This window comes from Micrasema longulum, unplaced genomic scaffold, assembly GCF_059751315.1.
Source record: "Micrasema longulum isolate JH-2025_06_02 unplaced genomic scaffold, ASM5975131v1 h1tg000958l, whole genome shotgun sequence".
NCBI classification, from domain to species: Eukaryota; Metazoa; Arthropoda; class Insecta; order Trichoptera; family Brachycentridae; genus Micrasema; species Micrasema longulum.
The window spans coordinates 264,659-288,759 of record NW_028278149.1 but is presented as its reverse complement, the minus strand read 5'-3'; the positions used below and the strand labels follow the sequence as shown (position 1 = coordinate 288,759).

Here is a 24,101-nt window from a genome sequence, read left to right as displayed (position 1 = left end):
CCACCAAGCAACTTTTCCTTTAATTGCGATTTATTGCGGTCCGACCTCAGCCTGCTACGAGGGGAAATGGCGTGACGATAGCAGTAGCATTTTTTTATTATTTTTTTATTTAATAGCATAATTGTACATTTTTACAATTTGAAAAAAAATTCACTTGTTATATTTTTACTAAAACTAAAATCCCACCAAGCCACTTTTTGTAGCTTGTCGGTGAAGATTATATTTATGCTGACTTAATATTATTATTTACATTTATAAAAACAATGATAAAAATTAACAGCCGAAAAGATCAGAATAAACATGTTTATACAAATAATAATATATAAATTTATTTTTTAAATACAAGAAAATATATGAATAATTAAAATATTTACACCTAAGCTACTATTCATATATAAACTCTTGATCAAGTAGCCACTCTCTTATTTTGCTCTTGTTACAATGTGAGTTAAATTTGAGTTCTTTTGGTAATAAATTAAAAATTGTAGGTACCAAATATTTGAGAGTTCTATTTCCATATTTATTACATACTTTTGGTACTACCAAGCCACCATTAGACGTGAAGCGTGTATTATGGTTATGTTTGAGAGGAAACTTGAATGTATTACTATGAAATTGTTCCAAAATGATGCAAAGCCACAGTATTCCTCGAACAGGCAGAGTTTTGATTGTTTTGTACAGGAGATCATTATTACTTCTTTGTTCGTAAATCTCTGCAGGTACAATTCGCTTAACTATAGAATACTGTAGACCCTGGATCATTTTAATATTAGTTTTAGTCGAATGTCCCCACGACTTTATACCATATCTCATTATTGATTCTACTAAGGAAAAATAAATAATTTTAATTATAGGAACGATTGTTACCTGAGGTTGCTGAGAATGCGGTCGTGTGGTGCTGCCGGCCTGCGGCGTAGTGCTGCTGGTGGCTGGGCGGTACAGAGATCGGCAGCGAAGTTCCAGTTGCTCCCAGTACATTTTCTTTCGCTCGTGACTAAAATGAATTTGCACACTTATTCTCAAATTACAATTTTTATTATTCGTATTCTTAGAGGTGGGGGTCAGTGCTGTGCAAGCTCCTGGCGTCACTGCGACACGTGAGGTGGGCCCCAGTCCGCAGGCGGAGCCAGCGGGAGGCGCCCCCGGGTTGCCCCGCGGACAACATTCCCCCTTTGCTAAAAATCGAAACTTTAACCCTTATCAAAACTGTCTTTTTTGGTTCATAGATAGTCCACAGGGATGGAAAGTAATTTTAAGAAGGAGAGAGAATTTGTATCCATTTATTTATTTGATTTATTTTAGATATTTTTGATACCAAACGATAATCTAAATTTGTTGCAACAGAGAGGGAAAACATTTTGAGAAGGGATATGGAAGTCAAGGCATTTACAGGGCTTATGACCTGTCACTGGCTGGTTTAAGCAGCCACTTTACACACTGTGTAACACATTCACCAATCTGCCTGTATGTTTGAACATCCTCTCTGCTGCAACAAATTTAGATCTAAATAATGCCCTAGGGAGGAAATCCACCCAGTCTGTAAACATTTGGATATACTCAAAACATTGTTGAATTAACCGGTCAAAAGCAGAAACATTTAAATTTAAAAATTGTTTTCAGGCGTTGTTTAGTAGGTGAATTGGTTCGGCTGGATGAGAATCTCACCCGCATGATGAAGGTTTCAGCTCTTTCACTTCACAAAAGTCAACAGATGAAAGAGTTGAGGAAATGTGGATGTTCAAACATAGGCAGAATGGTGAATGTTACACAGTGTGAAAATTGGCCACTTAAACCAGCCAATGACAGGTCATAAGCCTCGTAAATGCCTAGACTTTCCGAAATTCCCTTCTCAAAAATGCTTTCCGTCTCTGTTGCAACAAATTTAAATGTGAATAACTCCCTTGGGAGGAAATCCAGCCAGTCTGCAAGCATTTGAACATACTTAAAGCATTGTATTTAATCTTTGACTAGGTCTATTAAAATTTTAAGGAAATAAATGCTATATAGTCGGATAATTTATATAGCGCCATTTTCGTGAAAATCACCTCAAGGGCGCTGTACAATTAATAAATATCCCATTACGTCTTGCAGCTACAGAGCGCATAGACAGTTAGAAATTTAGCCCCCATTTACACATTTAAAAAATTTAAAAATAAATTTAGTGTATTAATGATACTAAAAAAAATAAAATAATATGAATAAAAAAAAGGAGTAAGATTACAACACGTCTTGCAGCTACTAAGCGCATAGACGATTGGAATTCTAGACCCCATTTACAAAATTGAGGTATTTTAAAGTTGATATATGAAAGCTAGATAACGAGTGGAATTCCAGCAAAGTTAGAATGATATCAATAAATTTACAAAAAATAGAGCATAGTAGTAAGTTTGTCAAGTGTTCATGCCAAGAAGTAAGCAATAAAAAACTAAATAAATAAAGCACTGTTTCAACTCCATGGTTAACAAAGGGAGATAGATGTCCGAAGAGAATCTTTTGTAGACAGTAGGTAGATACCGCCACCATGTGGCCCACTGGCTGCTGGAGAATTTCCGGAAAGGCACGTGTGTAGACTGGGGGATTATGCCTATTGTTCCAACGACTTGGTGTCCATTTTGGTCCGTATTATTTCATATGTTGGCGCATAAAAACATACATGCACGACACTCTCCGATTCCGCGTTTACATTCCTTAGCCAACAAATTTACTTGTGAAATAGACATTTTTAATACGACAATTATCCATTTTAAAACGTTCTTAAATCCACTGTTTGAAACTAATTATTAATGTCGTAATAAAACTTTCTTTTTCATACAATTCTTTCTCTGTTTTTGATGTGTATTATTATTATCTTATCTCTTTCTGATATTAATTTATCAAATATTTTTGTGTACCGTATATTATATTATTTTCACACATATACTTACTGTTAACTAATTTTCATTATTTGTTTTTAACAATAATTTGTTGATACCATTTTTTTTTATACTTATAAGTATATGAAAATGTATTTATTTTTTTGTTTGAATTCTTTACAAGTTATTTACAATTTGCTTTTTAATTCAATTACTTTTATTATATCCATATAAATTTATTTTTTTCTTTTTTACTATGTAAAGTTTCACTTTTTATTTTGCATGGCAGTATGCTTCTTATTGTTTCTAAATGTATACAAAAAAGCATTGTTTATCTTTTAAATTTTTACACACTATGTTGGTACTTACCCGTATATTTTTTGTAAATGCCCCTTGGGCGTATTGTAAAATTAAATAAAATAAATAAATAAAATATTTCAGACATTGCTGGCAATAGATTTCTCGTAGCTTCAAAAGTCCAGCTTCCTAAAATAATTGGTCGGGGGAAAAGTTGAATTTTTACAAAGTATAATTTTAATAATTGTTTTTTGTACGGTTTCTACAGACTTAATACACGATAGATATTAAATCGTTTATCACCTGAGCAGCTGGTAAGCCAGCATGGCGGAGCATATGCAGACCAGCACCCCCGCGACCGACAGCCCAAACACGACCCCGAGGCACTTGTACAGGGCGCCGTGCACGGTGCCGCAGTCCACGACGGCTTCGAAGACGCACTTAACTCCTGGAAACATCAATCGAAATGAGGTGGGGAACATTTAGAGATGAAAATATGGATGTAACTTAATAATTAGTTAAGGAATGCTATCTATGTCACCAAGGTGACAGGGTCTTTTAAGTGGTTCAGTTGAACTAATGCATCACTAGCTGAATTTTTATGTTAACATATTACAACAGAGATGAAGAACATTTAAGAGAAGGTAATATAGAAGTCTAGGCATCTACAGGTCTTATGACCTGTCAATGGCTGGTTTAAGTGGCCACTTTACACACTGTGTAACATTCACCATTCTGCCTATATTTGAACATCTATATTCCTTCACTTCTTTCATCTGTTGATTATGTAATGTAATATGTAAAGTTAAAATTATGTATTTTGGCATAAATAAATAAATTTAAATCTAATCTTATTGTTTTTTTTTTAATTTTTCAAAAAAAAAATATATATCGTAAAAGAATTTTTTTTTTTTTTGTGTGCATAATGGGAGAGACGTCTTACAATAAAATGTTTACTTTCTTTTATATTAGTACCTAAATATTTGCAGTATAAAATGTAAATTACAAACAAATATACGGTGTTTTTAATCAGTGCCAAACAAAAAGGAATTATGAATATACTTATTTTATTATCCTTATTTTTTAACATATTTTATTTTTTAAAACTTTTGCATACATGTACTGTCTTAAAATAATGAAGATTATACTTACATATTACGCAAAGTTATTAATTGTTGTTTGTTTGTTGGGTTATTGGTTAAAATTATTTTGATAAAAAATAAGTAGGTATTGCGTCTTCTGTTGCCAGCAGGTGAAACTGGAGCTGGAGAGATGAAGTTTTTTTTTTACACAAAACCATAGAAAAAGAATCCGTGTACCTGTATATACTTTTTTTTATACGCCTCCACTCATTTGCGAGATTACTTATATGTATGTATTATGTATGTACATGCAGGTACAAATTATGAAAAAAATTAAAGCTTACCTATAAAAAAAGTCACCGTTCGCCACTGCTAAATGTGTATGTAGTAGATAAAGTAATTGTTATTTTTGTGAATAAACTTTGATTGTTATTATTGTTAATTTGCTGCATACTTATGTTATAATTTCTTATTTAATTTTTCTTTATTATTTCCTTATTTTCTGCTGATTTTATTTCATGTATCTATATTTTCTATACTGTGTTCGAATGTTTTGTTTTATTATAATTGTTTAAAGGCGTAAGCCGTCGAAATAAATAAATAAAGGGACATGTTTTACCTTCTTCATCTTCAGGACCTTGCCCGTCGAGGAGCGCCGAGTAGCAGGTACAGGTTTTTGTTTTTTCAGTGTAGACACACTTCCTCAGAGTCTGCAGCCTAAAAGAAGATTGTACTTAAGAAATGTAGATGTTCAAACACTGGCAGGATGGCGAACGTTAATATCAATAAATAAATTCCTCTCTTCAAGCATTTTTGTCCTTATCCCGCCCAATTTACAGTAACTTAATGTTCTTAAAATAAATATTAAAAAATCTTTGATTATTAAGTACATGAAAATAACATTTTTATATGTATAAATTGTATGTATTTATTTGATATGTAATATATTTTCTTTACTAACTTTGTATACTATGTGGAAATCTGTTATTAGTTCTGAGTTTATACACTATATTACATTTTCAAGAAACTCGGCCGTACAATTCAATGCCTTAATTTTTACCGCGTGCAAGAAAATATTTTTTATATCCCATTTCCCTAGGCTCTGTTAATGCCGCGGTTTCCATATTTGCTCTTGAAAACTGTTCTTCATCTCTGTTATAATATATTCAAATACGTACCTGTTCATATGTATAACTGTAGTGGTAATTGTCACCAATACACATGTCAGAGCGCACACGAGGCAACAAGCACCAACCACTTTTATCTGAAATCAAAGACAATCCATGTTATCGTAGGGAATATATAAAGTTCATGCTTTTATCGGCTGAGACAGATTAAATGCATGCGCAAAAATTTGCCAGTTGATGCCGCCCGTCAATTAATAAATGCGTTTGTAGTGTCTAGAGTCGATTATTGTAATGGTATCTACGCAGGTCTACCGATGAATAAAATGACTCGCCTACAGTCTGTATTGAATGCCGCAGCGAGACTTATTTTTCGAATCTCTAAATTCAGTCATATCACTCCACTACTTCGGGAATTGCACTGGCTACGTTTTCCACAGAGGGTGGAATACAAACTCTGTTGGCTTATGTATAAGGCACTGCACAACTCTGCTCCAGAATATCTAAGGGAACTCTGCATTCCAGATGAACTAGCTGACGGACGTCTTACGCTTAGATCAGCTACATCTACGTCGATAATTGTATTTTTGTTCCCGCAAAGCCGAAGCTTGTCTGCGGGTTACATTGCATTTGCTTTTTTTAAATTTATAAGTAAGTACATAGTTTAATAATAATTAAACATAGACTATTTTTTAAAATGAAATTAGGTTTTTTTCTTCACGATTTTCAGCTGGTATTAAATTGTGCAGTTTTGGTACTACACTACCCATTGTTCTGTCACGATAGTAGTTTTTCTGTCGCGGTACCATCAGCTGCTGTGCCGATACTTGTCGGGTCACGATCTGGTGGTTTATTTTGGATTTTAAAATTGCAATCGAGGAAATGATCCGTCATTATCTTATACTGACACTGTTTGTTAATTGGCAAAACGTTAACAAAATCAAATAATATTTTATTGTTGTCTTTTGCCTCATTCTTTATTTTTACAGGTACGATAATTTTTAAAATTTGTACCTGTAAGTTCAAGACTCTATCCGTATAAGATTTTAAAACTTAAAACTGTGTCACTCGCACCACCCCAACCGATTATACCGTACTCCAAAATTGATTGGCGTGAATCGTATAAATGGACAATGTCCGTAAACAAATAAATAAATGACATGTTTAAGTAAAAAGTAAAAGTGAAATATTTACCAAGTAACTGTAACGATTTCTTCGTCTTGCCAAACTCATTATACAAAGTCCGGTTGCCACCAACTGAAAATTTCATTTTATTATTATTAGTAGTATAATTATTAGTAGTAAAAATAAAATACAATACAACACATGTAGGTGTGTAAAAATAAATATAAAATTAAAGTATTTTTTTGCACCACAACAGGCCAGGAGGCCCAATTACAGTGGTCAATTACATCACAGAATACCCAGGATTGAGAAAAATCACATTTAGTTTTGTGTTCTCATCGGGAATCGAACCTGAAACCTTCCGTGTGTGAGTCAAGCGTCTCGACCACTACACCACGGAGGCCGCCAAGCAGTCGCATGCACAGAGTTTTCAACTAGGGTAGGCAGTAGAAAAAAAGTATGTTTTATATAGTATAGTACCTAATCAATCTTACCAAACAGTTTCCTTCACTAGTCACATTAGTTTGCATCACTATGCTGTAGGTAGTTAATATCGAAATTACCCAAGCTACATCAAATATCCAAAATACTAAATTTACATAGTATATTTCATGTTTTTGATGTAATATATTACTACGAAATCCTTTTTTTAAATAGATTAATATGCAAGTGATTTTCCAAGATACCGATATATTTTTAAAAAAAATATTTATTTACAATTTTTAAAAACCCGTTAGGGTTACATCAGAAATTTAATATTGTCTAGTCATTTTATGTCTCGTCTAGTCTAGTTAGTTCAGTCATCGTGTGCTTTTTCAGATTGATTTTAAATTTGTCTCCAGTAAAAGTTTTCAAGTAGTAAAATTTTTTAAGTAGTAAGGTAGTGTTTAAGTCCATTATGTAGTATTTTTGACTGTCCTGTGTTTGTCTTTGCTTTTTCAATATGATAGTGTTGTTGTTGGGACTAAAAACTCCGTTGTGGCACACTTATGTATGGAAGTGAAACATGGAACTGGCAGAGGAAGGATGAAAGCCGAGTGAACGCGGTTGAAATGCGATCTCTTAGACGAATGTGTGGGAAATCAATGTATGACAGGGTTACGAATGATGAAATCAGGCGAGAGTGTAAATCTGAGACAAGTATAATTGATAAGATTAAGAAAGGGTCTCTGAGATGGTTTGGTCACGTAGAACGAATGGACGACGAGAGAATGGTAAAACAAGTATATATGGCAAAAATGAACGGCAACGTTAAACGAGGACAACCAAGGAAGACGTGGCATGATCAGATAAACCAAAATCTTAAGTCTGGTCATGTCAAAAGCAGACAGAACCGAAGGGCATGTATGACAAGATGTATGAATGTGGAAGAGGCTAGGAGTGTATGCCAGGATAGACGTGTGTGGCGGTCCATTCTCTCTGCCTACCCCTACGGGGAAATGGCGTGATGGTAGTAGTAGTAGTAGTTGTAGTAGTGTTGTTGTTGTCTGGTGTTATATTTGTGTATGTCAGCATTTTTGACTAATATTATGTCGTCGTCTTGTATGTTTCCCGGTGTTATTTTGTGCACAATTTTTAAGGTCTCAATTTTAGTCAAGTAGTTTATGTCAAACTGGTGTGTTTTTTTGTACAGTTCAGTCGTAGAGGTCAGGTAGGGTAGGTTGTATGTTAATTTGAGAATTTTATTTTGTTGTCTTTGTATTCTTGTTATGTCTGTCTTGTTGCCAGTTCCCCAGAAGGCGATCATGTAACTCAATTTACTTTTGACATAGGCTTCGTACATCATAATTTTTTCCTTTCTCGGTATAAAATCTTTAATTTTGTAGAAGAGGCTATGTAGTGATGCCATTACTTTAGTGAGTCCGTATATGTGTTTTGTCCATTTTAATTGTCTGTCCATTGTGAGTCCTAGGTAAGTCACATGTTCTAGTTCTTTAAGCTTTTAAGCTTTAAAGCTGATTTTCAGATACAAATGATTTTTCGTGTGAAATATAAATAATTCCTTTGACGTTACTACAAAGTTATGTCGTCACTTTTTCTGACAAATATATATATATAGTTGGATAATTTATAAAGCGCCATTTTTGTGAAAATCACCTCAAGGGCGCTGTACAATTAATAAATATCCCAGTACGTCTTGCAGCTACAGAGCGCATGGACGGTGTCATTCTAATCAAGCCATATTTTAAGGACTATACATTACTGGGCAACGACGAAAGATTTTCGATGGGGCAAGGTGGCTAAAAATTGGTTCAGTGACTTTTGCTTTTATATTTTTTATAAGACGTCTTTCTCCTTACCATGGCGGCGGGGACGGGCGTGGGGATGGTCTCCAGGTGCTGCAGGCTGTCGGTGCGCGAGCGCAGCAGCGCCGCGGCGGCCAGCAGCAGGCCCCCGAGCAGGCAGGCTAGGGCGCCCATGGACAGGCACCACCACACGTACTTGCGCGGCCCCCCGGGGCCCGAAGGCGCGCCGGTCTGCGCCGGCGCGTCGCTGCGGGCCGAGCCGGCTGGGAAAAGAAAAAGAAACGGTTAAGCTTAGATGAAATTCTCGATTTACGAGGAAGTTCAAAGATTTTTAAATTTTTTATTGGAGTACCAAAATACGCCCAAAAATTATTATGTATTTTTAAGTAGCGTATTTATTTATATATACGCCCAATGGGCATTTTTAAGGACATGTTTATACACAGAAAATCGTTATAAAGGAAAGTAGAAAGACACAATGGTATATAGTAGACTCGGTGGGAGTAGAAGCGGGAGAGAGGTGTTTATAATTGAATTTGATTCAGTGATCGTTTGAAAGAAGACAACTTGTTATCAAAGAAATCAAGACTGGTATGTTTGTTGGCAGACCGGAGAATTCTGGGCATAGGGGAATGAAAACCATAGTTAGTTCTATGGTTATCGGTATGAAAGAGTATGTTTTGTCTGAGGTTTCTAGTTGGGATATTTAATTTTATCGAGCTCAGTAGTTCAGGCGCCTATATCAAAACGAAATGAAGATAAAGGGTGGGTAGTGTATCTTCATAATCGCTCGGGAGAATTTATCTTCAACTATACTGTCATGGTAAAGGTATGCCGACCTTAACTTCTGATTGTAATCATACGACCTAGACCAAGAGAAAGGAACAAAGTTCAAAATTATAAACCCATTACAAATAAACAAAAACATTATTTTTACCTTGACGGGGTCGCGGTCTCGGGGGCGGTCTGGGGGGCAGGGCGGGGGGCCGGTCCTTGCTGGGGGCCCCCTGGCCCGGCGCGGGGGAGGGGGGCCCTACGCTGGCGCACTCTGCATACTGCGCGCCCCCACACGTACACGCCACATGGTACTAGAAATAAACACATCCCAGTTTTGAAGACGATGTTTACTGGCGGCCAACATCGATGTTTACACACTAAAAAATACACATTTTGCTGTTTTTTAAATTATGTTTTTAAGCCAATCGACAAGTTTATTTATTTATTATTGTTGCAATGTATATTGAATGCCCTAGGTATAATACTAACTGTCTCCCGATAAGAACTTTCAAAATTTTCCTTCTTTTAAAAAACACGCACTATCCTGGATTCAAACTTAAGATACGAACTCTTTTTTTCTATGATATATTTTGTTGCCCTTCATGGTCCATGATCGATGACACACACACGTGCGACGACCGATGAAGCAAGTCAGCGTTTTCTATAGAATCCAATACAACATATCATACAACTCTAACAGAATTGCACACAAAGACGAGAGCGCCGTTCTGCAGTACATTAACATCGTCCCTACCATGGAGATATGAAGAACAAAGGAACGTGGCCTGTAAAGAGACAGAGAGTCCGCCAGTTCCAGCATGTAGTTCAAGTGCAGTTACTTCAACTCCTCATTGCCGTAACATTCAAGCGACATAATTTAATTAATTATTTATTTGCCATGTCTGTAATAAATACGCATTAAACATTAACCTCGTGTCTTCTGTTCATCTCCAACTGGGGTAGGAGTTCCAACCCTCGGCTACTATAATTCGAGACGAAATTCTGTGGGTGATGGAGAAATTGCATTAAGTTAATCGCAATGTGTAGTCTCTATTGGTACTCGTGATACAAAAATCATGTTGACCAGCGCAATTTGTTATTGGTCAAGGCATTACCTTGTGTAAGTCGCTAGAGACAGAAGCGGTAGATGCTGTGGAAGGATCGCAGTCCGCACACGGCCCCCGTCGCGACATCCCACCAGCGCTAGCTGCAGACCATCACTTTCAAGGACCTGAAATTATACCAACAGGATATTATAACCCTCGTGTACTCATACGTTTATTTATCTTCAAATTGTATTAAGCATTACATTTTTAAAAAAAAATTATTAATAAATTTCATAAAAGGTACATCAATATTTTGAGTTTGTCCAAATTTTTGTAGACAAGGACTGGATTCAACTCCCTGGGGAGCTGTTTATATCAACATATTACAACACAGATGAAGAACATTTAAGAAAAGGTAATATAGAAGATAATAATCATCATCATCATCATCAGCCGTCTATTGTCCAATGTTGAACATAGGCCTCCCCCTTTAGTCTCCATATTTCCCTATCCTGAGCCAACCGCATCCAACCACTTCCTGCAACTCGTCCTATGTCATCAGACCACCTTGTCTGAGGCCTGCCGACACTTCTTCTACCCGTTCTGGGTCGCCATTCCGGGACTTATTTTGGTCCATCTAGAGTCTGTGATTCTGGCTATATGACCAGCCCAGCTCCATTTCTGGTTGGCAGCCCTATGGAGCACATCGGTGATCTTTGTTCTCGCTCTAATCCATGTATTGGTTTTTCTGTCTCTCAACGAAGTACCCAGCATTCTCCTTTCCATGGCTCTCTGTGTCACTGATAATTTGTGTAATTTTTTTTTCGTGAACACAAAAGTTTCACAGCCATATGTCAGTACAGGGAGAACACAAGCAATATTACCAATATTATCCAATAGAAGATAATATTGATAATATTGGACAAACTCAAAATATTAGTGATAAATTACCTGGTCCATGAAGAAGTATAGAAATTGAAAAAATAACATTTTCAGGCGTTGCCTAGTATGTAGGTGAAATAATTCAATTAGACGAATCTCACCCGCATAAATAAAGGTTTCAGCTCTTTAACTTCGCAAACATCAACAGATGAAAGAATTGAAGGAAGATAGATGTTCAAATATAGGCAGAATGGTGAATGTTACACAGTGTGTAAAGTGGCCACTTAAACCAGCCATTGACAGGTCATAAGCCCTGTAGATGCCTGGACTTCTATATTACCTTTTCTTAAATGTTCTTCATCTCTGTTGTAATATGTTGATAAAAGGTACATGTTTTTTTTTTATTCTATACAGATCTACTTTTATACATCAAAACAAACAAACAAACAAACCATCACGCCGTAGGGGTAGGCATAGAGGATAGAACGCCATAACACTCTATCTTGGCATACAGACCTCGCTTCCTCTACATTCTATTTTAATTTTCCTTTTTTTATTTTATTTAGGAAACATACAGTACAGTTACAAAGTTTTGTATTTTACACAGTTAGACTTAACTCTAATGGACCAGCGAAGTTTCCATATTATAAAGTAATTATATGTAAGGTTATTACCTATTATATTATTATTAGCCATTAACAGGTCATAAGCCCTGTAGATGCCTAGACTTCTATATTAACTTTTCTTAAATGTTCTTCATCTCTGTTGTAATATGTTAATATAAACAGCTCCCCAGGGAGTTTAATGAATCCAGTCCTAGTCTACAAAAATTTGGACAAACTCAAAATATTGTTTATTTATAAGAGTTTATATCATTTTGAATATACGAGTATATGATAAAAAAAAAAATAGAATATATATTTAAAAAAAACTTAAAATGATAATACATCCACACTAATTAACATTTAATGCAGTTTTTACACATGTTCAAAAAATTGCACCCACGTGATAAAGGTTTCAGCTCTTTTGCTTTGCAAAAGTCAACAGATGGAAGAGCCGAGGAAGTGTGGATGTTCAAACATGGGCAGAATGGTCAATGTTACATAGTGTGTAAAGTGGCCACTTAAACCAGCCAATGACAGGACATAAGCCCTGTAAATGCCTAGACTTCCATATTCTCTCCTCAAAAATTTCCCTCTCTGTTGAAATAAATTTAAAGTTAAAATTAAATTTACATCTTTATATAATCACTCTGTAAAGCGCCCTTGAGGTGTTATATTACGAAAATGGCGCTATATAAGTTATCCATGATAATAATAATAATAACCACAAAATGTCTCAAATATTTTAAGAAATTAGATTTTAATTAACAACAGATGGAAGAGTTGAGGAAATTTGGATGTTCAAACATAGGCGGAATGGTGAATGTTACACAGTGTGTAAAGTGGCCACTTAAACCAGCCAATGACAGGTCATAAGCCCTGTAAATGCCTAGACTCCCATATTCTCTTCCCAAAGATGTTTTTCCTCTCTGTTGAAATAAATTTAAATATTAATTTATACCATTTATTATTTAAGAATGTATTTTGAGTCAATTTTCCGATTTTTCTCGACCTAAACTAATAATTAAATAATCATTTAGTTATTAATACTAAGGCTTGTTGATAGAAAGCCGGTTAAAGATACGACTAGCCTGGCAATACTAACAAAATGTCCGCCTTGTTAAAACGAGTCCGCCTTGTTAAATAAATTTAACAATCTGACAGACGGTAAAATAATCGAATTCTTAAATAATATTATTTGTGAATTCGCTACTTACACATGAAATTTGATCCCAACCTATTCCCTTTTAATTCCAGCCGTATTTTGACACTTAAAAACGAAGCAACACGGAGTAATTGAATTAAAATCCGCAGTTGCGTACTAAGCGACGTCTACAGAGTAACTAATGGCCAAAACGTAAAACTACTAATTTATGAGTAGTTTAGTCGGATTCAGGTTGATGCGCGTACGCAATTTCTGAACTATGTATTATAATTTTATGTGCTATGCCATAGAATTAAGAATAGTCCAGAAGAAGCGTAGAATCATATTTGAATACATCGGACTGTGTCCAATAATTCCCCCACTTAGACACACTTTCGCCGCGCGCATACGTTTAGTCGCCGGGTAATGTTGCTTGATGGGAAAAAAAATAATCTTAACACAAATGTAACGTAAAAAAAAAAAAAAAGGAATTTGTTAATTTCTCTAAAATTTTATTGTGCACGCGGAAACATTGATTGACACAACATATTAGATAAATAAAGGGTCATTTAATATGATTAATTTAATTTATGAACTTTGAATTTAAAATATAAAACAAATTTTATTTGACACAAAACAGATATTTTTATATCACGTTAAATAATATTTGATGTTTTATTTATTTATTTATTTTGTTCATTAACGCCCAAAAGGCATTTACAAAAAATAAAAATGAAATACATGCTAACATACTAAATAATAAACACAGAATATACAGAAAAAATATGTGAAATTAGTTCAAAAGGATAAAATAAAAAGTTTTACAAAGTAAAAAAAAAACAATAATAACAAAGGTATGCAAGAAACAACAGTAAGCATATAAACAAAAAATGCAAGGATATAAGCTTATGAAATAAATTCTGTAAAGCAAACAATAAATAAAGTGTTACGGTAAGCAAGAAAGACATTTTTAAGTTAAATTAATAAACAAGCGAGCATATATTATCACGAAAAAATAAGAAATAAAAATATGTATCTATGAAATGCGTATTTGCCAATACTACGATGCAATTTGATATAATAGTAAAAAATATTAAAAAAAGTATATGGTAATAAAAATAAACAAGTATTTTTTTAATTTATGGAATTGAATTGTCAATAACAGTTTGAAGATAATGTCGTTCAAATGTCCCCCACGGCGTTGTTTAATCCGAGGTCTAATTTTCATTAGTTCTTTTATTTAATGAGCGAAGTAGGGTAAAAAAAATTCTACCCTGGCAACACTAACGAATTTTCCATTTTGTTTCTTCGACAATCTGACAGATGGAAAAATAATTATTTTTTTAAGTAATTCATTTGCTTCTTAACAATTCGTTTGTTAATTACACATGCAATGTGATGCCATCCTGTGTCTTTATGTTTTTTTTTTTTTTAATTAAAAAGAAATATTTGCGTTTTTATGATATACCCAAATATTTAATTTTGAGGGCCATTTTCAACGAGTTGTAAATAACTCACTATTAGAAAATGGAATCAAGTTGGGGTAGAGTGGAATTCGAACCACGGACCTTTGGTACATGAGTCCGAGACACTAGCCACGGGACCACAACCCGATCTGCTCCTAGCAGTATTTGTACACTTTAAAAGGACACAACACGGCATAGTTGAATTCAAAACAGGAGTTGCGTACTGAGCGACGTCTACAAAGAAACTAATGGGGCAAAACGTAAACCTACTCATTTACGAGTAGTTGAGTCGCCTTCTATTTGATGTGCGTATGCGGTTTCTGGACTATTCTTAATTATATGTGCTATGCTCTGAAAAAAAATCAAGTTTTCAAAAAATAAATAAAGTCAGTCAAGTTTCGAAATAAAAGTGACGAAAATAAATTGTAAAAAAAGGGACATAATAATTTATTGTCACCATTACCACCATAACTATACAAACTAAAATACACTACGAAGATAAATATATTTTTTTTTACATTCTCAATAAGGTTCATCAGTGCGCATTGTTCGAAAATTGACAATAGAAAATAAATCCACAATACGCCATTTTATTTTGCTTCATTCGGCGTTTTTGAACTTCAAAATCGACCCGCCTTCGCGGGGCAGGTAGCGAGCTCAAAATTTCGAAATAGCCACAAAAAAAACATCTGTGTAAGTAGGTACCTGCGAATGTAGGTAGGGGTGCCATATTGAAAAAAAATCACGCAAACAGAGTGACGTTTACTAACTTTCTAAACATTTTTATTACACAAACATCACTCTGTCAGATTTAAAATTTACACTAAAAATGTATTATGTAACTTAGTAGACATTATAATAATAAATATGTACATCTCCCCTCCCCTCCTTATCCTCTCTTCAAGCATTCTTGTCCTTATCCCGCCCAATTTACAGTAACTTAATGTTCTTAAAATTAATAATTAAAAAATCTTTGATTATTGAGTACATGAAAATAACATTTTGATATGTATAAATTGTATGTATTTATTTGATATGTAATATATTTTCTTTACTAACTTTGTATACTATGTGGAAATCTGTTATTAGTTCTGAGTTTATACACTATATCTGTTTGTTTACTAAAAATATGTATGTAGAACTGTTGATTTCCCTAATAAAATAAAAATAAAAAATAAAATATGTGCGCAGATTTTCACGGTCACTGTTATCACTGCACTCGGGGAAGCTGAAAGCGTCTCCACTTATCGAGCAAAATGCTTTTTGTACATTGGGGATAGGGAAAAATATTTTGTATATCGTGTAGAAAAACGTAGTTATGCCAAAGCATCCAACCCTCAAAATGCTAAAAATGAGTTTAATGCCGGTTTTGATAGCATACTGCGATATCTAAAAACTAAATCGTCCAGTTGCAACCTCTAACTCATTTTCATACTACTACCAAAATGTACGAGGTGTAAATACTAAATTAAATTCTCTCATGTGCAATATTGCTATCTGCCACTATGACATCATTTTTCTCACCGAAACATGGCTAAATGATAGTATCGAATCTTCTGAACTTGGGCTGACTGACTACAATATTTTTAGATGCGATCGTTCTACAACTTATGGCAAGACGAGAGGAGGAGGTGTTATGATTTGTGTCAGCAAAAGAATATCTTGTAATGTAATTGATTCATCAAACTGTGTAGCTGATCAAATATATTTGTGTGTTAGAATTGGTCACAAAAAACTTGTAATTGGGTGTGTCTACATTCCTCCGACATCGTCAATTGATATTTACAAATCCCATTCTGACATGGTGGAAAAAGTATCGGTAGTTTCTAACTCTATTTTCATCTGCGGAGACTATAACTTGCCTAAAGTAACTTGGATCAACGACAATGAAGGCGTTAATGTGGCAAACCCCATATCTGTAAATGCTTCTCTAATTGTTAACATTTTCTCATATTTAAACATGTTCCAATTAAATTCTATACTTAACTGCTCAAACTATTGCCTTGATCTAATCTTTAGCAATAATTCTAATTCTACTGTCATTGAATCCATTGATCCATTATTACCAGTCGATAAACATCACCCTCCACTTTCTGGAGATATTTGCCATTCATTTTCTAATAACTTACTCAAACCTAATGACTCATTATATCTTAAATTTAAAGATGGTGATTATGCTGGCCTCAGTCAATATCTTTCAGAAATTGATTGGAACAGTATTCTAAGCAATTCTCATATAAATGATGCAGTCATCTTATTTAATGATAAAGTCGCAATTGGGATGGAACAATTTATCCCAAAAGGAAATTTTATTCAACCTAAGTTTCCAAAATGGTTTAGCTCTGATTTAAAGACTCTGATTTTGAAAAAGAAAAGGATCCACAAACTTTATAAACAAACTGGGAATCTCAAATTTTATCAACAATTTTCTCAACTAAGAGAACTTGCGAAGTCTGAATCATCCAATTGTTATAGATCATACATCAATGAAACTGAAACAATGTTGTCCATAAATCCCAAAAAGTTTTGGAGTTTTGTTTCTAATAAGCGTTTCAATAACGATCTGCCAATAAGTATGTTTCTTAAAGATAAACACGCATCTAATGGTACCGACATAGCTAATCTTTTTGCAACGCATTTTTCTTCAGTATATGTTAATAATTCTTCCAATGTTAATTCCTTATTTAGCTATACTAATACTGTAGACCTGAATAATTGTGAAGTGTCAGCTGAGGATGTCAGAATCGCTCTAAGTAAACTTGGTAATGGTAAATGTATTGGTCCAGATGGTATTCCTGAAATACTACTATCAAATTGTAAATCTAGTCTTGCCAAGCCTCTGTCTTTACTGTTTAATATGTCTTTAACAACGAGTGTATTTCCTGATATTTGGAAAATTTCTATAATAAGACCGATATTCAAATCTGGTGATAAATCTAACGTAACTAACTATAGACCCATTTCAATGATATCTCCTGTACCTAAACTATTCGAATCAATTATTACAAAAAAAATAACACCTATATTTAAAAATGTGCTGATTGAGGAGCAGCATGGATTTAGGACAGCCAAATCAACGACGACCAATTTGCTTTCTTTTACTGATACTATTTTTACAGCGTTCGAGAATAATCTTCAAGCTGATGTACTGTATACAGACTTCTCCAAGGCCTTTGACAAAGTTGATCACAACATTTTATGTGCTAAACTTCGTGCTGTAGGCATTAGAGATCCCTTTTTATCGTTTTTAAAATCCTACCTCTCACATAGAAAACAAAGTGTAAAAATCAATAACTTCATATCAAATAGCTTCCTAGTAACTTCTGGTGTACCACAGGGTGCCCACTTGGCCCCTCTTCTATTTAATCTGTTTGTTAATGATGCTGCTAATGTTTTTTCTTTTACAAAATTCTGGCTTTTTGATGACGATAACAAGATACTTAAGCTAATTAAAAATATTGATGACTGTGTCAGACTCCAAGAAGACATAAATGCATTTCATACTTGGTGCAAAACTAATAACATGGAACTTAACATCGATAAATGCAAAATTATTTCATACCATAAATGTAAACATCCTTTTATTTTTGATTATAAACTTAATGGCCAAGTTCTTTCGATTGTCACCTCTATAAGAGATCTTGGAGTGATCCTAGATAATAAACTAACTTTTCTGGAACACTTTGATAATATAGTAAACAGATCCTTAAAAATTTTAGGCTTTATTAATAGAACTACGTCTGATTTCCAAAGTATGCTTACACTTAAAACACTTTATTGCTCTTTAGTTCGCCCTATTCTTGAATATGCATCTGTAATCTGGTCCCCTCATTATGCTGTTCATATCAAGCGCCTTGAATCAGTTCAACATCGTTTTATAAGAAAAATTGCATGGAAGATGGGATTGGAAAGAGGAGACTATTCATATTCTGATATGGAGAGGTTTTTAAGCATATCAAGTCTTGAAAAACGCAGATGCATTGCAGATATAATCTGCATGTATAAAATTATGAACTGTCTCATTGATGCCCCTGAAATTTTGCAAAAGATTCTTTTTAACGTTCCCACCCGTAGACTAAGAAATAATGAAATGCTTTTCCTCGGTCACTACAGGACCAATTATGGTGCACAGTCGCCTTTGCCCAGAATGATCAGGCGGGTGAACGATCATCAAGATCTTGATTATTATGGTGTAAGGATGTCTTTCTTTACAAATCAGCTAAAGAATCTGTATAGTTAGCCTATGCTTTTTACTTAATCTAAAAAATCTATCATCTGTCTTTGCTGCTTATTTCTGTTCCTTATATTTTTTTATTCCTTTGTAAAAATTTCTTTTAATTGTAATGTTTATAATGGACTTTGTCCGTAAATAAATAAATAAATAAATAAATAAATAAATAAATAAATAAATATCTTTATGTGGTGAAAACGTCCAAGCTCCAAATGCTATATTTTTTTGCCAAGTATAAATTGAAAAAAAGATATAAAAAAAGAGCCGCAGATAACAGTCAAACCTCTTGGACGTTTGTTAATATAACAGTGAAAGCCGTGATGTGGGTTAAAAATTTATTTAATCGGCAAAAAAAGTATGGTACTTGGAGTTTGGACGTTTTCAGCACATAAAGACATCGTAGTATGCTATCGAAACCGGCATTACTCATTTTTAGCATTTTGAGGGTTGGACGCTTTCTGCATAACTTCGTCCAATTATGGTTAAGTTTAACTTTTTTTTAATGTTTTGAGTTTGTCCAAATTTTTGTAGACAAGGACTGGATTTAACCCCTTAAGGAGCTGTTAATATTAACATATTCGACAGATGAATCTCACCCACAACAATAAAGGTTTCAGCTCTTTAACTTCACAAACGTCAATAGATATTAGAATTTAAGGAATATAGATATTCAAATAAAGGCAGAATGGTGAATGTTACACAGTGTGTAAAGTGGCCACTTAAACCAGCCAATGACAAGTCATAAACCCTGTGGATGCCTAGAATTCTATATTCTAAAATGTTCTTCATCTCTGTTGAAATATGTTAGGTTAAGTGTATTATTTATCATAGTGCTAGTATGCAAATTTTAATTAATTTACAAACTAATTTTTGGGTAATCCCGTGCAAGTTGGATTCGTTCCATCGTTCCGGCTACCATTGCAGGAGCCACCTTCGGGGTAAACTGTGAGTTATGTAGAAAACTCAACATGGTTACCGGCACAACACACTACAAAAATGACACGGTATGCGCCTACCACCGACTGCGATACGCTACAAATTACTAGTACATTAACATATATTTTTTCTACAAAACACACAGTTCACTCTGAAGAAGGCTCCTGTCATGGTAGCCGAACCGTCGAAACGAATCCAACTTACACGGGATCACCCAAAAAAGATACATATTGATTTTTTATTATCTTAATTGAGTTTGTATCGAATTATATTTACTGCACGGTTTATACTTTTCCTATGGATTCCCACAGAAAACAACACAGTAAATCATAAAATAAACGCATTTCAGTACTAACAAATAACAACAGAGATAAGGAACATTTTAGAGAAGGAAACATGGAAGTCTAGGCATTTACAGGGCTTATGACCTGTCATAGGCTGTATTAAGTGGCCACCTTATACACCAGGACGTCGAGAATATTATGCCTTGTAAAGTAGGGAAGCCTGGTTAGGGCTCTTAGGAGGCATCCGCAGTATACGACCCATACAACCGTATCACTTCCACTTCATGACAATTGTCATTGGAGTTTGCTGCGTCCGTTCTCTTTTTACATAATTCCTTACAAAGTCCCAAAAACCCAAAATTTATTTTCCTGAATTCAGAGTTAGTGGTAAATACAGAGTGTTTTTTAAACCCTGTCACATCCGAAGCCACGATGATCAGTATGAGCAAAAAGACATATTGGCACATTAAAATATTTTTTTAGAACGAATAAAATCTTTAAAATAAAATATCAAAAAAAGCAAATGGTTGCTTACTTCTGCAGGGGTGAAACGAGGAGGGAGAAGGGGGGAGTCTGACACTGCGCCGCGCTCTCCTCACTTTTCCCATTAGAAGTAAGCAACCATTTGTTTTTTTAATATATTTTTTTTTAAATTTTCTTGGTTCTAAATATTTTTTTTAATATGCTAATATGTCTTCTTGACCATACTGATCATCGTAGTTTCAGATGTGACAGGGTTTAAAGAACACCCTGTATATTATCGTTGCCGCTCAGGCAAAAATCACTAGACCTAAAAAAGTCCGTTTTTAACCCAATATTAAAAGCGTAAAATCATGTTCTTTAAGAGGCAAGTCACCAACATAACTCAGTTAGCACTTAGAAAAAAGTTGCGTAAATCGGAACAATTTGTTTTTTAACATGTTGGTTTAATTGGTGTTTTGACGAAGAGACGGGTACGTCTCGAAACCGGTAGACATAGAAAAGTGGGTGGTTATATACAAATATTTAATAACATTTAGTACAATATTCTTATATTCATTGATAATATTTTCTTCCTTTCACTAATTTAATCTAGATTAAAATTAAAATAATCGGGTTGTGGTCCTGTGGATAGTGTTGTGCACACACGGATCAAAGATCCAAGGTTCGTACCCCACTCTACCACAAATTAATTCCTATTTTATAATAGTGAGTTATTTACAACTCGTTGAAATTGGCCCACAAAATCTAAATGTTCGGGCAAATCACAAGAACACAAATGTTTCTTTAAAAAATACAAATGATATTTTTAAAAAACTCTTGGTTTTCATTGTCCAGATTGTAAACAAGCAAATGTCACTAAACCTAATTTGAGCCATTTTGCCATATTAAAAACCTTTCAGATATATAACAATGTATCTGAAAGAAAAAGTTATCAACAGAATTTATTAAAAAGACATGAAGAAATTATGCTGTATGTTTAAAACTTACAAAACTTTACTTTCTCTTTTGTGGCCCCAAGAGTGTTCAATGTCCTGGATGAACATATTAAGTTCTCCAAAACGAAAGCCATTTTCAGAAGGAGTGTACAAGTCTGGATTTTGTCTAAGGGAAGAGACCATTGCAGGAGACTGCTGCGAGATATTACATAGATTTATATACTATTAAGCGTGTTGTACAGATGCCCTTTGAAATATATGTATGTTTATGTAATAATATTTCATTTTTATTTTTGCTATTATTTAATTATGTACGTCCTTCCACTTTCCATTATGTTGTTTCCCAACTCAACGCAGGGCCCTTGGCCTCATGGAGTTTGGGATACGTTATTATTGTTTTTTTTTTTTTTTTGTAATACGTATGTATTTGTATGAATAAAAATAAATAAACACAGAAATCTGATGTTTCCTTCATCTGTAAACTTTTAAATTGCGATTGCTCAAAATGGCGATTTTTGGGATTTTGCCTGAGCGGCGATGGTATTTTTATTTCATATCTATTAATTTTTTAAAAACAAAAGTAGCAACATAGTATTAGGCGATATGCAGTAATCTTTTTATCACAAAAAATACTTTCATAAGGAATCAGAAAAAATGAGAAAGCAAAAAAAAATTCAAAGAAAAGAAATAAATAGTGAATAGATGGGGTACTATTTAATTTATTACATTATGGTTTTCTTCATTATGCACACACATAAAAACTATTTTTTTCTCATTTAGCCTTCGTGTAATAAAAAAATAGCGGAAAATCAAAAGGTATCACAAAATGAAAGTTTTAGAATAAAATTTACAATCGTAATTTTTATTTAATTTTGGGCATTTTTAAAACATGCATAATAAGATTGAGTAAAAATTATTTTTTAAAAGGGACACCTATTATGGAAACACGTGTAACGTGTACATTATTTGAAACAGGAAAAAAACAAAATATCAACATGAAGCTCTCGAGTACAACTATTTTCGGGTCGGAAGTTATCGAGAGTTATTAAAATGAAAACAAACCTGTTTTTTTCTTTCTAAATTCACTGTTTCTTCCTAGAACTGACACCGCAACTGGACTCCATCAAAAGTTCTGAATTTTCAACACAACACTTCAAAAAAACTTGAACGTAGTTTAAATTTCAATTCACAAGTTTGTCACAGATTAATCTTACAATAAACACGCGCGACGTGTAAAAAAACCTTTAAAACGTGTTGTTTTATAGTATTTTGATTTAAAACACACAAAAACATCTGAAAACTTTGATTAATGAGATTTTAACAACGAAAACAAAACATTTAACAATCAACTTCTACACAGCATCCGCTTGTAACAATTTAAAATGAAATTCCGACAGTTAATTTCTTTAAAAAGTTGCACTTAACCCGAAGACACGGCCTTTTTATAACATTAACACAATATTAAACATTCGTCGGTCAAGTTTTTGAGTTACCCTGCCATCAAAATTAGCACAAACTGTCATTTCCTTGAAAAAATGTTTCAAACAATGAAATGAAGTTGGCACGGCATACGACTCCTTTCAAACTAAGATCCTACGGCTCGAAATGACAACCGACTGCAAACTTTGCTTTAAATTCAATATCCGGCATAAAAAGTACAAAACATCACTTGAGAAGTCACCGTACATGCATTGAATGGAGATATCTTTTTACTAAACGTATGAAATCTCATTCGATAATTTTTAAAATGTGTACGTACCTACGAAGATCTACCTGGCTTCAATATGTCTATGACGTTTGAATTTCAATACAGTTGTAAGCGCCTTAAATAACTCACGGCAAAATAATCGTTATACAATCTGGCATTAGTAGTATTTTTAAATGCAAACTAAAAGGATTTGAACCCTGTCTTATTTTCCTTCCCAAATATTTTTCTATGCGAAAATAGTCTTTACAGTCATGACTTCAAGCGATATTATTGAATGAACTGGTCACTGAAGGCCAGATTCCTTTTTTTTGTTGCTCCCAGGTAATGACCAGAGCAGTTGTTAACATTAGAAAGGATGTTTAAAATGGGCGGACCGCGGCCATTCTAAAAATAAATATTTTGCAAAGGAAACTAATAATATTTTTATTTCTTCTAAATATTTATAGACAGGCCATCGCTAATCCCTTTCCTCACCTAACGGTGCATAGGGAATTTAATTGGCACACCAACAGCAGCATATCCTATTCATTTTTGTCACATTAAGTTGATCAGTCTTACGCTTCAGAAGCCAGTCCAGAGAAAATAAAATTTTATATTGCTAAGACACATTTGTTAATAAATATTTCATTTCAATTTTAAGAGATGTCGTGTATGTATGTTGATTGGTAACAACAACGTAGCTACAGTACCTAGAGTCAACAGTTCTTACGGTTAAACCAAACTATTCAGTCGCTGCATTTTAGCGGCAAAGTTTTGTATGCGCAGTTAAGCGCAGCCGTATTGCTGTTTGTTTCATTCAAAAATTTGAAAATAATATATCCTGTTGCAGTGACGCGCCGCGCAGTGCCGCACAGTGCCATTCTAGTGCGGTTCGACCTTAA

General features: G+C 34.1%; 1 protein-coding gene across 1 annotated transcript in view; it reads right to left on the bottom strand.

The window, feature by feature from the left end:
* The window catches only part of LOC148277897 (uncharacterized), a 35,124-nt gene extending 12,006 nt beyond the window's left edge, over positions 1-23,118 (bottom strand). Inside the window, exons 1-9 of the mRNA XM_088232249.1 lie at positions 22,575-23,118; positions 10,619-10,734; positions 9,664-9,814; positions 8,781-8,989; positions 6,550-6,612; positions 5,410-5,495; positions 4,851-4,948; positions 3,453-3,597; positions 868-994 (exon numbers count right to left, since the gene is read on the bottom strand). Of these exons, the coding sequence (XP_088088375.1) occupies positions 868-994; positions 3,453-3,597; positions 4,851-4,948; positions 5,410-5,495; positions 6,550-6,612; positions 8,781-8,989; positions 9,664-9,814; positions 10,619-10,696 (957 nt within the window). The 5' untranslated portion in view covers positions 10,697-10,734; positions 22,575-23,118. The remainder of the gene's footprint in view (positions 1-867; positions 995-3,452; positions 3,598-4,850; positions 4,949-5,409; positions 5,496-6,549; positions 6,613-8,780; positions 8,990-9,663; positions 9,815-10,618; positions 10,735-22,574) is intronic.
* Positions 23,119-24,101: the final 983 nt, after the last annotated feature.